This window comes from Sebastes umbrosus, chromosome 12 (genome assembly GCF_015220745.1).
Source record: "Sebastes umbrosus isolate fSebUmb1 chromosome 12, fSebUmb1.pri, whole genome shotgun sequence".
Taxonomy (NCBI): Eukaryota; Metazoa; Chordata; class Actinopteri; order Perciformes; family Sebastidae; genus Sebastes; species Sebastes umbrosus.
This window is the reverse complement of record NC_051280.1, coordinates 27,121,928-27,136,656: the sequence shown is the minus strand read 5'-3', so window position 1 is coordinate 27,136,656 and position 14,729 is coordinate 27,121,928. Positions and strand designations below refer to the sequence as shown.

Genomic DNA, 14,729 nt, shown 5'->3' with positions numbered 1-14,729 from the left:
CAGTTTACTTCCAAGTTACTTAATAATTTCCCCCTGTGTGCCCTCCTCCCATCCCAGGGTCATGTGACCTCTCTGAGTCCTGTGCCACCCGTTGAAGCAGACACCAGGGGGGAGGTGAATCTGTTGGGATTAGCCTCCACAGTCATCTCACTGACCGATGGCCACGGTCTGCAAACACCAGGGCACCAACAGGTAAGAAACCCCACTTTTCTTCAAGACATTTATTTAAAATTCTCATTACATTCAGTTGAGATGATCATACGTGAGTTGGTGGTTAAACATGTAAAAGCGGAGCACGTGTTGAGAGGAAATCAGGCCAACAAGTTGTCAAGGATGATCTCCTGATCCCCTGATGGGTCTGAGGCCAGTTAAAGCTCATTTAGGGTCAGTATAACCCCTTTACCCTTACAGTGAGGAGTCTTTTTTTTTGTTTTACGTATTGATCGCCTACTTCCTTCCATTTGATTATGTGGTGTTATTTTTGTCCAACCTCCGCACATTTTCCCAGTAATAGTGGCTGTTAAGTATTCTATTCATAGAGCGCGGTAAGCAAAAGCCCAGTAGACAGGATTATTGGTCTGAATGCACAGTTGGAGTCGAAGAAGGACTTCCCACTTGCTACCAGCTCAATACTCGTCACCAGGGTCTGAAATTAACTTTTTTCACTGCCTGCCTCTGTGGCAGGCAAGTATTTCTTTTTTGTCTGCCTTTCAGACATGTTATCTGCCACTTTTGAAACTATGCACTATGCAAACAAAAAACAATATAAACATGGTAAATTCCAGTGTTTGAATTACACCATAGCTTCTGGGGGTAGGAGGGTACTGTACACAGCACTGTACATTGTTATTGTCATCTATAGGGGTTATTTTCATTGCATAAAAACACAATTCAGCTGATTAGGGAATAAATTATTGTATTTTTATTTAAATATTTGCTTTAATTAAATGTCTAATATCTATTTTATATTGCTGTGAAAACATCTCCTGCAAACAACTGGATCTATTAAAGTTTCTCGCCAAAAACGTATCTTTACAAGATTGCATTTGAACGCATCACGATGAAGTTAGAATTTACCTTCGCCCAATAGTCATTTTTACTTACTTTAACGAATCATAATAATAACTCAATGGCACCTCCGTTAAAGTTAGTAGCTCCGTTATTTAGCAATGCAGGACTGTGCTGCCCACCGGCTACTAACAGCTAACGTTACTGACTCTCCTCCTGCCGATTTAACACAGAGTTGTTGTTCACAGTATTGCGTTATTTGGGAAAAAATAGCCATGCCTAGCGCCATGCTTTTGAGCGCTTTTTTCCCCCTCTCTGCCATGGCTCTGGTCCCAAAAAATATGATACAGTGTGCGTATGCTGTTGTGTCATTGTGCATGCGTAACTGTCGGAAAGCATCAATACAGAAGAATCGATAGTCAAGGAGGCATGAGATGTCCAGGATTTGGACAACTAGGAACCACCGGTTCTCTATTCCCATCTGTAGCGTTTTCCCTGCCGATGGCCTGCCGATTTTGTCCGCATTTGGCGGGTGGCGGGTGCCAATTTCAGACCCTGCTCATCACTGTATTCTTACATGTAACAGCAGCATGTAACATGTGCAAATGTCTTTCATTTGGTGTTGCACAGGCTCACAACATGATGTCTTACTCAGCATGTACAATCACTAACTGCAATCCAAATCATGAATGTATTTTTGATTTCTCTCCACTGTTTAGTTAGTAGCGTTGTGTGACACATACAAACACAGCACTGGCCCTTCATCCGCTCACAATGGCGTCCCTGGAGGAAGAGCTGACCTGCTCTGTGTGCCGAGACTTCTTCAGCCAAGCCCACCCCCTGCCCTGCGGTCACAGCTTCTGCCCCGCCTGCATCCGTGAGGCCTGGAGCGGCCACGGCGAGGGCAGGAGTCGCTTTACCTGCCCCCAGTGTCAGGAGGAGCACGGAGAGGTGCTGTGTGACTGCTGCCCTCCCACGGCAGAGAAAGGAAAGCCACCGTTGGCTGTCAAGACCTGCCTGAGGTGCGAAGTGTCGCTGTGTGCCGAACACCTTCGACCCCATCTGGAGAGGCCGGCGTTTAGCACCCACCTGCTGGTGGACCCGCTGGGGGACCTCTCCCAGCGAAAGTGCCCGACACACGCAGAGATATTGCGCTACTACTGTGCCGACGACGGGGTGTATGTGTGTGGTGACTGTCTGCTGGACGGAGGCCACGCTGAGCATAAAGTGAAGGCGCTGAGACAGGTGGAGGAGGATCTGAAGGTCAGCTGGAAGACCGATGATATGTGTGTGTTTTTATGTTTGTATGTGCACGAGTGTGTGTGCTCATATATATGTGATGATTCCACAGGTCATTCTCCAGACGCTGCTCAGCAAAGCAGAGGAGAAGCTGAAAGACGGAGAGCGAATCCTCAAAGAGCACGAGAGTATTGATTCAACCATGGCTGTGAGTAAAAACAACTGCAGGGGAGATGCAACATAATGACTCTCTCAGTTCTGTACATCATGTACTGCTCAAGTTATGACCCACAAGGGATCCCAAATGTAAATGTAAATGGATCAGATGTTTTGATTATGTCTCAATCGCTGATTTGATCTGGCACCAACCACCGATCTCTCACGGCCGGTTTCAGGATTCTCTGAAGCAGGATAACACTCAGGTGGAGCGGCTGGGCTCAGACCTGCAGGTCCAGGTGAAGAGGCTGGTGGTCTCTCTGAGGGAGATCACCAGGAGGGAGAGGCAGCAGGTCATAGAGCGCGTGCACGAAGACTGCACCAAGGTGAGAGGCGACATGAGCCAGGCGCTGAGCATCCAGAACTACCTGGCCTCGCTGCTGGAAGAGACGGACCCCTTCCTGCTCATCTGGGTAAGACTTGGTGGTGCATGAACAGGTGGCGACTTCTCTAATTTGACAGTGATAGTTATGAAATGGGGAGAGAGAGGGGATGACATGCAGCAAAGGGCCGTGTGTTGAATTCAGCCTTGGTTGATGGGGCACCCGCTCTACCTAGTGGGCTACCGGGGTGAACCTGCAAATGGTTAAGGTTAGGTTAAGTTTTTGCAAATTTTTGCAATTTGGGGGTTACCTTCTAGATGCGACCCGTACCAGGGCCTTTAAACTGTCCATTGTTACAGCACAAAGCCAATCTATCTTCTCAAAAAGAGGCAAATAGTTTAGTTTTTAACCCACAGAAGATGCTGTCATCAAACAGATTTAGGTTATTCGTACTTTAAGAGTCCAAACTATGCTGCAGAGCCACAAGTATGTTAACTGCAAATATCATTTTTAATGTTGTATAAGCTCATATAATATGGGAAAAAGATGGTACATATCCAGGGCCCCAGGCAAGTGGTTGGTTATATATTTGAGTGACTTTGTGTTTGGTTTGCTTTCTTATCCAGCTGGGCAGATACACAGGGACATTTGCTATTCTTTCTGCAAAGGAGTCCTTTCATGTCATGTTTTTCTCAGTTGTCCTTGACTATTCTTTCCTCAGGCCTTTCAATCAGACGACACAAAGTAAGTCCAGAACAAGTCGGTGTCACTAGGTGTGCTGATGTGTGTGTGTGTGTGTGCGGGTAGGCAGTCTTTGTATGTATGGGGGGGAAATAGAAGACATAGCGAGACATGAAGGGAGGATAAAATGCAATTAATTCACTGCACAAGCCTTTAATCTGTCCTCCTGCAGTACAGTACATGTTGTGCTCTTGTGTTCTAGGTTACTAGCCGACCTGAACAGCCCTCTCTTCATCCCCGACACCGTCAGTCTGGACAGGAAACACATCTTGGAGGACATGGAGAGCAAGTATCGAGAGTTTATCACCGGCACCCTCCGCTGCCTCAGTGAACTCAAGAGGGAGCTCTGTGAGTGACACAGGCCCACCCCCATTTATTTCACTTTCTTAACCCTTTCATCTTCAGCTCGACCGTTTGGTAGAGCACATTTTCAGTCACTATATCTTATTGAAAAATGTGTTGAACTTAACTCAACCTGATTGAGCCATCTCTACCACTCAGTTTAAGTATGTTATGTTAAAATAATCCACTAGTTGTTGCTGTGTCTTTAAATAGCCTCACTCCAGACCTGAGGACTCTGCTTGGTCTAATTTTCAAAAGTAGGCACATTTTTACATGTCATAGTCTCAGAGGTCTTACTGAACAATATTATGTAACTTGATACTAAAATAATAAGTCTAATAAGGGGCAAAACATTTTTCTAAAAACATGATCTACCAAACGGTTCAGTTGTCTTTTTGTGGTAAAGGTAGTAAAGCTAATGATCTTATTAAAATGTACTATTTTCTACTAAATAAAACAGCTTTTGATTATTGTTTTATTGATTATTATTTCATGTTATTTCATTATATATATGCAGAAATAATTTAATAAGAATGTTTTTTCACTGTCTAAAAACATGCTCTACCAAACGGTTGAATTGTCCTGTACGGCTAGAATAGGTGATTTTCAGATAATACATTTTCAATTTTTATTAAATAAAAACTTATCAACATTCACTAATATTTCTTAATATCATATATTTATTATTATATTATTATTATTATTATATTATTCCATTATATATTTGATGAAAAAATTAAATCAGTATGATTTCTCACCATTTCTGAGAGGTTTTCAAAGTAACCTACAGTAAATATGGTAAATATAAAGAATAAATACATAGAAATAATACCAGTACTGGTAATACAACTAATTCCATGGTAACAAATTTACATAACAAGAATAACAAGAAGGAATATTAACCTATTATTACTGCATAATAACAGTACATGGTTTGTATTTTGTTCTTCCATGAATCGTCATTTCAACTGTTTGGTAGAGGCCTATAATAAAAAAAAACTGTTGGGTCTGTTAAAGAGAAATTTTTTCATTTGCTTTTTTTCTTAGTGAGGACATTAAAGGAATGGTTTGATATTTTTGGAAATATGCTTTCTTGCTGAGAATTAGATGAGAAGATTGATACCACTGTAATAGTTATATCAGTTATATCATAGTTCAATTTTGTATGAAGCTCCTATTTAATGTATATTATTTCCCTCTCAAACAGTAACCAGTCCCCTAACCCTCGACACTAACACGGCCCATCCTCTGCTGAGCATCTCTGATGACCTTCGCTCAGCGACGCGGGTTAAAAGCCGTCTGCCCTGTGCCGCTCACACCGAGCGTTTCGACCACTGGCCGCAGGTCCTCGCCACCCAGACCTTCACCTCTGGGACTCACTACTGGGAGGTGGAGGCTGAGGGATTCTGGGATATTGGCGTCTGCTATAGAAGCATTGGACGGAAGGGGAAAGAGGGCAACGCCTTTGGGAACAACAAGGTACGATACGCCACCACCACCTACAGTAGTTGGTTTAGTTGACACCGCTCAACCATTTAATCATGATATAGGTCACATTTACATTATTAATTAATTGAGAAAGGCCTCAAATCTCCACATTTAAGAAGCAATATGGAATTTTTGTGATTTTGCTTAAAATAATCCGATAATCAAAATTGTTGGCAATGAATTTTCTGCCAATAGACAAATCCACTGGTTCCCAACCTGGGGGTCCCGACCCCACTAGGGGTCGCCAGAGCTTCACAGAGGGTCACAAGACCTACATTGATTTTAAAGAGTGTAGGACAATAAAAAAAATGACATACAGTTTGCCCATATCTCAGCATTTCGTGTGATAGAACAACAGCCAAGCGTCAGCAAGAAGAAAAACACTGAATTTGTCAAAAAAGTTCCTAAAAATAACAGGAAAACTCATCTCTGATATAAAATTCACAGGAAATAAACTGCTCAAAATTCATTTTACACAAACTTCCTGCAGTTATTGCATTCACTATTTGGATTAATTGTACAGTTTATCATTTGTTCTGTACTGTTATTGTTATTTATTGAATATAATATGAAATATCCATAAAATATGTCACTTCAGGGGTCAAGGGTCGTCAGTTTACTCAATGATAGAAAAGGGGTCCCTTAAGGAAAAAGGATGGGAACCACTCGACTAGTCCGTTGTTTCAGCTCTAGTTTAAAAAGGAAATGACTAAAATGCCTTTATTAAATGTCCAGGTATCGTGGAGCTTGACACAGCAGCACGACCGGAAGCTGGCCGCCTGGCACAACCGCAGGAAGACCCGCCTCTCGTACCAAATGACTGGCAACCGAGTTGGCGTCGCCGTGGACTACGGTGCCGGCACCATCACATTCTCTGAGGTGGGACCGTCTAACAACCTGACCCACCTCCACACCTTCTCCGCCACGTTCACTCAGCCGCTGAGCTTGGGCTTCGGACTCTACAAGGCTGAGCTCAACAGCCACATCTCCATCGTCAAAGTCTGAGGCGAGAAAAAAATAATAATGCTGACAAGACAAAGCCATGCCAAGACAAAGTGGTGTTGATTTATTTCGCCCACTTCTGGAGCTTTGAGCCTCTCTGATGTTTCTCTCCCATCAGATCTCAGCCTGAGCTCATCTTCTCCCTCAATAAAGACACAATACCACATTTTCCTCACACCATGATCAGATGATATCGACTTGGAAATAGCAGAGATATTTGAGAATGGAGCGTTCAATGAGTGGATCCTAGCGGGACAGCAAATGAAGAGACTCCTTTGAAAAAGGACAAAAATAGGTTTTGTTGATAAAAATTGAAGGATTGTTATGAGCTTTTCATTCCGCAGTGATCAAAACCGCAAACGTCTGGAGATTTAAAGATATTATAATTGTGTTAAAGAAGGTAACTTTTGATTTCAGAAATAATTTAGTCAGAGGTTTTTTGAAACTGAACACTAACTCATCCCATCCTCTCTTAAGGGTCTACCTCAGTTTGACTGAAAGCTACATTTTGTGAATACCAACATTGTGTCTCTAGGTGTACCTCCATCAGGCTGGTTTATGTGTTCATATACCCTCAAAAATAATATCCACACAGAGAGATTGATGCTATATCCTGTTAACCCAGTGTGATGTCTTATAAAAGAAGCTACCTAACCACATGAAGCACTGGAGGTGTAAATGTTTCCCATAAAGGAGTATTTGATCCTTTTTAACTCAGCTTGAAGACACAAGAAGGAATCACTGATTTGGTTGGATAGTAAAGAAAAAAAGGAAAAAAAAAACCAACAGCCACTCACTCACTAACTTTGCTCTTTGAAGCAGCTCAGATACCCAATTATTTTCCCATTTTCTTTATTTCTCTGTAAAGGTGAGTGGGCGGATGTAACATAGAGGGTGAGAAAGAAGCAGAAGGAAAGGAGGGGGGAGAGAGAGAGAGACAAGGAAAGAGAGAGAGAGAGAGAGATCAGAGCATACTCTGTCTTGGTTACGATCAGACTGACTGCCGTTCTGTGATATAATGTGATAGGGGAGCAAGACAACGAGGATTTTTGTCCATGTAACGTGCTTCAGCTGGGATATGGAATATAAGACTGTTCAGGCGGAAACAGGTGATCATCTCATTTCTTATTCACTTAAAATGCTAGGAATGTACTGCACAGGGAAAATATTTCAGAGCACTTGTTTTACGGTGTATAGTTGCTAATTTTGCAATAATGTGAATCCTTCTCCAACCAAAAAGCAGCTGTGTTTGTGTGCGAGGAAATAAGTTTAATTAAAGCGAAGAAAGGGATGTTTTCACACACGCTGTTGCTCATCTACTGTTTTAAACTCACCTGAGATTTAAAAAAAGACTCTAATTCCCAATTTAACACTTAATTTATGAGCTAAACAACAGAAGGCTGTTTGAAAGTGGAGAGAAAATAAATAATTTACGTATACCTACTATATTTGTGTTCATAAGTGTGAAACAAAAGCACAAGTGAGAGAGAGAAAGAGTGAGAGAGAGAGAGAGAGAGAGAGAGAGAGTGTTGTGTGAGGGAATTCGTGTCGAGCATCGTTGGGAGGGAGGGGGGGTACGTGTAAAAGACAGATGGTCACTCAGTGGAGTTGTTCCCCCACACCCTCTCTCTTTCTCGCTCCCTTCTGGGTCCCGCATCCTTTCCCTGTCACCTCTCCAGAATCTTACCTCATCTTTTTTTTTTTTATTCCTCACCTCTCATCAGCATCTTTCATCGCCCCATCCTTCCCTCTATCTCCATCTCCATCTCCATCAGTTCAAGTCTGAACTCGGATCTTTGCTCAAACCCTTTCTTCCCCTTCCCTGGCTGCTTCTCTTCTGCCTTCTTGTCAGGTTTTTTTGCTGAAGAAATCAACTTGAAAATACCAAGAGATTTTGCTTGTGATTGTCATTCTGGCCCCTGCTGACACGGCACGTAGGACACCGGAGAGAATTGGGATTTGTGGGGGCAAACAAGACAACTAGAAAGACAGACAGAAAGGGGATGATTGACAGCTATGGCCAATGAAGAATTCTGAGTTTTTCTGAATATTATTTGGTTCTGAGACACATCCGCTGGTTCTGTTGCTGCATATTAATGTGCTTCAGCTGGAGCCAGCCAAAACTACATAGAGGTTCAAGTTTGTTCATAATCAGTTTGTTTCACCGTAGCATGATTGTTTTCATTTCACGTTGTCCAAAGTGACTTTTCTCTACAGTAGAATCAATCGGAGATATTTGACTAAAACATCGCAGGTTCAGTGATGCACCCCAGGTCAGTGACCTTTGACCTCCCCGTACTGTTGGCTGTGCTCCTGTTGTGGGGGCCCATGGAATCCAGGGGCCAGAATGACACGGAGCCCATCATCCTCGAGGGGAAATGCTTAGTCATTTGTGACTCCACTCCATCGTCCGAGCCCGCTGGTAACGCCCTGGGCATGTCGGTCCGCTCGGGCTCCGGCCGGGTGGCCTTCTCCGCCAGCCGCCAGACCAACCACGAGCCCACGGACATGAGCAACCGCACCATGATCATCTACTTTGATAATGTGAGTATGTGACGGCTTATGTGTCTCTTTTTTTTATCAAATTTTAATTGATTTTAAAGATATGCATTGCATATTTAACATAAATAAATAAATAAAAATCACATAATAATAATAAAATTATCACTAATAATGGTAATAATAATATATTAATAAATACCTTCCCCAAAATAAAAATAAAATGTTTTTTTATGCTTGTATGTCTTTTTTTGTGATAAAATTGTATTGGTTTTAAGGATATGCATTGAAAATTGTAACAAAAATAAATCAATAAAAATTAAAAATTGTATAATTCATGACAATAATTAAAAATAATAATAATAATAATACATTTAATAAAATAATTATAAATAAATAAATGAAATAAAATAATAAAATCACTACTAATAATGGTAATAATGGTAATAATAATATATTAATAAATATCCCAAAATAATTTACAGTAACAGTATGTAGTTTATTTTGCAGTTCGAATCAAGCCCATTCTTGACACAAGAGGACAAATTACTTTGAAAATGTGTCCATAGTTCAGAGATCTTTTTACAGTTCCAGGATAAAAAATATTAAGTTGATCAGTTTTCTCCACACAGCTTCTGTAAGATGCACTCCAAATGCTTTGCAGCCAGAAGTCTTCTGCCAATAAGATGCACATACGATTAGAGTACTGACAGTGAGGGGAAAATGCTAATGTGGTACACAGTGAACTTTTAGATTCAGAGTGCAGACGTGCTGCGTATTCATGCACATTTTTGGAAATGTAAATGTAAAAAAATGACTCAGTATCTTGGGAGGAGTCTGAGTCTGAAAAAGAGTGACACAAGTGCCTTCTTCCTTTTATTCTCCCCCGCTTTCTGTTGCATCAGATTTTGGTGAATGTGGGTACTCACTTTGACCAGGAGAGCAGCGTCTTCCTGGCGCCAAGAAGAGGCGTGTACAGCTTCAACTTCCATGTTGTGAAGGCCTACAATAGACAAACCATTCAGGTACGACACCTCAACTGTGACACCTCATTGCAGTGGAGCGACATGCACTCTCTAATCCTTTTATTTGCTCTCTCTCAGGTCAGCTTGATGTTGAACGGCTGGCCAATGATTTCAGCTTTTGCCGGGGACCAGGACGTGACCAGAGAAGCTGCCACCAACGCCGGCCTGGTGATCATGGAGAAGGGGGATAAAGCTTACCTCAGACTGGAGAGGGGCAACCTGATGGGAGGCTGGAAGTACTCCACCTTCTCTGGGTTCCTGGTCTTCCCCCTGTGAGGAAGGAGGTTGAGGTGTCGGTGGAGGGTGATAGGAGGAGAATTGGATGGAGCAGTAGTGAGAAAAATGAAAAGGCAGTGAGAGAAAAGGAGGGCTTCAATCTGCAATAACAGCGCACGAAAGGATGTGTTTTATGCAAAAACGAGGTGAAGATTGTGCAAAATTAAGATAATTCTCTCTGGAGACCAAAAGATGAGCAGGAGAAAAGAGGCAGTCAGTAAACAAGATTTACCCGTGGATTTAATTTGATCTGTTTCTGTGACTAAACATGTGTTGAGTTTGTATAAGAGAGACTTTAATAGTGACAAAATTATGAAGTGCAATGTGGTCTTCTGTGCTAAGATTATTTTATTAATTGAAAGTGTTTGAAAACATTGCTGTGCTCCACATGGCATCCTAACAAACTTGCCCTTTACTCTGCTGTGTCTTATGACTGATGCTCCTCCATATGCCTGTTAGTCTCCTGCAACAAATATTTATGTACACAGAAATTTCTATTGAGGGGAAAATATTGAAATAAAATCTGTATATCGCTTTAATGCGTGCATTGTCAAATATTCCACAAGCATTTTAAGACTGACAATAATGTCTATGGATCACTGCTAGGCGAACATACAGAAATAATTGAGTTGATATTGTATTATGTCGGGGGCGTGACAGTTTAAAGCAATATTTCTCCCTCCTCTCGTGGTACTCTACCCAGTGCCACGGCAGCTGTTTGTAAATATAGCTCTCACCAGCAGAGTTAGCGTTGGCGTGGACCAAGCAGAGCAGCATGGGGCAGAGTGTAAGTGTGGTGGAATAGTGGATACTCCTCGCAGGGCCGCAGACAGATGGAGGCCTTGGCGAGCGGGCGGGCTCTTCTCTACAGGGCTGCAATGGATAAAGTGTGGTATGCTGTCACATGTAGTCACTTACGCATCCCTGGTTCGTGACCATCTCTCTCTCTCTCTTTGTCTGTCGGCCTTTATGTCAGAAACACACATGACCTTAGTTCCTATGCAGAAAATGAGGACCTCTTGTGTACTATTTTGTGTCATAGCTCATACATATTTAGCTGAATTGAACAGAAATGGTAAATATGATATAAAAATGAAGGCCAGATTAGGCTACAAACCACGCAAAACTGTTTTTTTTAACTGATCTTGAGGGCTTGTCCTTAAAGCTTCAGTAGGCGGAAGTTTTTGGCATAATTGGGCAAAAATCCCGTAATAACCTTTCAGCATATTGTAATTCAAGTGTTCTGAGAGACTTCTACACCTCCTCATGGCTCTGTTTTCAGGCTTTAAAAAATCTAGCCCGTGACAGGAGACTTTGGCCAATCACAGGTCATTTCAGAGAGAGAGAGCGTTCCTATTGGCTGTACATTCAATGGATGCAGCTGTCAATCACTCGTGAACTCCGATCAAACGGTCAAACTAGGCAGCGCTGATCAAATATGAATCAATATTCTGTTACTGTAATGCCTATTTCTCGCCTCAAATGTTTTCAGAAACATCTTGTAAAGTTGTAAAAGGAGAAAGTTTGCTCCGGCTGGTGGGCGGTGCTTGGAATTTCCTCAACTTGATCTCAACATGGCAGCCGGGTCACAAACTTTCTCATTTTACAACTAAACAGTATACTACAAGATGTTTCTGAAAACATTTTATGCGAGAAATAGGCATTACAGTAACAGAATATTGATTCATATTTGATCAGCACGGCCCTAATTTGACAGTTTAATCTGAGTTTGCGAGTGATTGACAGCTTCTCAGAGACGGCTGACTCCGGCTCCGGCTCTGATTGGTTGTTTTCTTCCGGTAAGTGAAATCTTGCAGATGCCATTAGGAGCACCTGAGGACATGATTTTTTCAGATTACCTGTCTCATACATTGCTGTCAGGATATAGTGACCGTTTTATAATATATATATATATATATTTTTTTTTAATCATATTTGCTCAAATTCTACCCACTGCTGCTTTAATAGAGGCCCTATATCAATTTCTAGTTTTGAGACATTTTGTGCTTACATGGTTCATATTATTATATACATAAATTAATTTGTGCTTAATATAATTTGAAAAAAAAACAAACCTGCAGAGACCAGACACACAATGCACAAAAAGTAGAAGAAGTGGGGAGGTTAATAGGGGTCCATTTCTTTAAAAAATAATCATATTATTTCATTCTGGGGTCACTAGAGGGCGCCAGAACACCAGACTCACTAATGGCAGCACACAAACCATCACATTGGTACCTAGAGGAAAGCTGTTGCTACCTTCAAAATGTAATTAAAATCAAGAAAAAATCCATCAATGTGCCCACGAGGGTCTGGGTGTATATATATTTTTTCTTTACATGGTAATAAAGGAATATCACACAAGAATGAGGGATAATTCCTGTGCTGAGGTCCAATTGCAATAAAAAACCCTCAAACAAAAACTAACATTCACAATCAGGCCTGCTATGGTTATGCAGTCCATTAACCCTTTAGAGATGATTGACCGTCTATTTTTCTCAAGTCAGCTCTAAAAAGGCCTGTTTCTAATGTGGAGCATCCATGGCAGTAAAAAAACAGCAAATGTTGAAGATCACTTAGTCAAATGTTGGTTTTTGTTTTGCTGTTTTTTTACTGCCATGGATGCTCCACATTAGAAACAGGCCTTTATAACTTAATAACTTAGCTATAGTTTCTCCTCTGTGTTATTTAATAGTATGATTTTGTGTGCCCCCTTTGTAAAGCGTCCTTGGGTTTCTGAAAGGCCCTATATAAGTCCAATTTATTATTATTATTATTTATTTTTACATGGTAATAACGCAATATCACACAAGAATGAGGATAATTCCTGTGCTTGAGGTCCAATTGCAATAAAAAAAAAAAACTCAAACAAAAACTAACATTCAATCAGGCCTGCTATGGTTATGCAATCCATTAAGATAAGATAAGATAAGATAAGATACAGAAACAGAGTGAAACACAGGAGAGGTAAAGGTGTAGAAAAATTATAAAAACAATAATAGAGATATAAAAGATACAGAGTGAATGGGTGAACATAGTGTGTACAATATTTGTGTGTACAATAAATAAATGTAATATCTAGGATACCAATAAATAAATGTAATATGTACATATGTGCAGTCTATAAAGTGGAGAGGATTTAAAACACCGTCTATTTTTCTCCAGTCAGCTCTAAAAGGCCTGTGTGAGCATCACATGGCAGTAAAAAAACATCAAATGTTGAAGATCACTTAGTCAAATGTTGTTTTTTGTTTTGCTGTTTTTTTTACTGCCATGGATGCTCCACATTAGAAACAGGCCTTTATAACTTAATAACTTAGCTATAGTTTCTCCTCTGTGTTATTTAATAGTATGATTTTGTGTGCCCCCTTTGTAAAGCGTCCTTGGGTTTCTGAAAGGCGCTATATAAGTCCAATTTATTATTATTATTATTTATTTATTTATTTTTACATGGTAATAACGCAATATCACACAAGGGGTCTGGGTGTATATAAATATATATATTTATTTTCCTTTTTTTTTACATGGTAATAAAGAAATATCACACAAGAATGAGGATAATTCCTGTGCTTGAGGTCCAATTGCAATAAAAAAACCTCAAACAAAAACTAACATTCACAATCAGGCATGCTATGGTTATGCAGTCCATTAAGATAAGATGAGATAAAATAAGATAAGATAAGATACAGAAACAGAGTGAAACACAGTAGAGGTAAAGGTATACAAAAAATATAAAAACAATAATAGAGATATAAAAGATACAGAGTGAATGGGTGAACATAGTGTGTACAATATTTGTGTGTACAATAAATAAATGTAATATCTAGGATACAATAAATAAATGTAATATGTACATATGTGCAGTCTATAAAGTGGAGAGGATTTAAAACACCGTCTATTTTTCTCCAGTCAGCTCTAAAAGGCCTGTGTGAGCATCACATGGCAGTAAAAAAACATCAGATGTTGAAGATCACTTAGTCAAATGTTGTTTTTTGTTTTGCTGTTTTTTTTACTGCCATGGATGCTCCACATTAGAAACAGGCCTTTATAACTTAATAACTTAGCTATAGTTTCTCCTCTGCGTTATTTAATAGTATGATTTTGTGTGCCCCCTTTGTAAAGCGTCCTTGGGTTTCTGAAAGGCGCTATATAAGTCCAATTTATTATTATTATTATTTATTTATTTATTTTTACATGGTAATAACGCAATATCACACAAGGGGTCTGGGTGTATATATATATATATATATTTATTTTCCTTTTTTTTTACATGGTAATAAAGAAATATCACACAAGAATGAGGATAATTCCTGTGCTTGAGGTCCAATTGCAATAAAAAAAAACTCAAACAAAAACTAACATTCACAATCAGGCATGCTATGGTTATGCAGTCCATTAAGATATGATAAGATGAGATAAGATAAGATAAGATACAGAAACAGAGTGAAACACAGGAGAGGTAAAGGTATGCAAAAATTATAAAAAACAATAATAGAGATATAAAAGATACAGAGTGAATGAGTGGACATAGTGTGTACAATATTTGTGTGTACAATAAATAAATGTAATA

At 40.1% G+C, this 14,729-nt stretch overlaps 2 protein-coding genes across 3 annotated transcripts; both read left to right on the top strand.

The window, feature by feature from the left end:
- The first annotated feature begins 63 nt into the window (after positions 1 to 63).
- On the top strand, positions 64 to 7,013 carry trim110 (tripartite motif containing 110). Its single transcript, XM_037786336.1, has 8 exons — positions 64 to 192; positions 1,728 to 2,271; positions 2,360 to 2,455; positions 2,643 to 2,876; positions 3,508 to 3,530; positions 3,730 to 3,875; positions 5,077 to 5,348; positions 6,093 to 7,013. Exons 2-8 carry the CDS (start codon positions 1,783 to 1,785, stop codon positions 6,360 to 6,362), a joined length of 1,530 nt encoding a protein of 509 aa, XP_037642264.1. The 5' UTR covers positions 64 to 192; positions 1,728 to 1,782; the 3' UTR covers positions 6,363 to 7,013.
- Positions 7,014 to 7,311: 298 nt separating this feature from the next.
- cbln12 (cerebellin 12) lies at positions 7,312 to 10,698 on the top strand. Of its 2 annotated transcripts, none has more exons than XM_037786349.1 (4): positions 7,312 to 7,468; positions 8,614 to 8,903; positions 9,764 to 9,883; positions 9,962 to 10,698. In XM_037786349.1, the coding sequence occupies exons 1-4, from the start codon at positions 7,438 to 7,440 to the stop codon at positions 10,157 to 10,159; spliced, it is 639 nt and encodes a 212-aa protein (XP_037642277.1). In that variant the 5' UTR covers positions 7,312 to 7,437; the 3' UTR covers positions 10,160 to 10,698. The 2 variants fall into 2 exon arrangements, with proteins under 2 accessions (XP_037642277.1, XP_037642278.1); XM_037786350.1 differs by having other exon boundaries at positions 7,315 to 7,468; positions 8,212 to 8,903.
- The last annotated feature ends 4,031 nt before the right edge of the window (positions 10,699 to 14,729 follow it).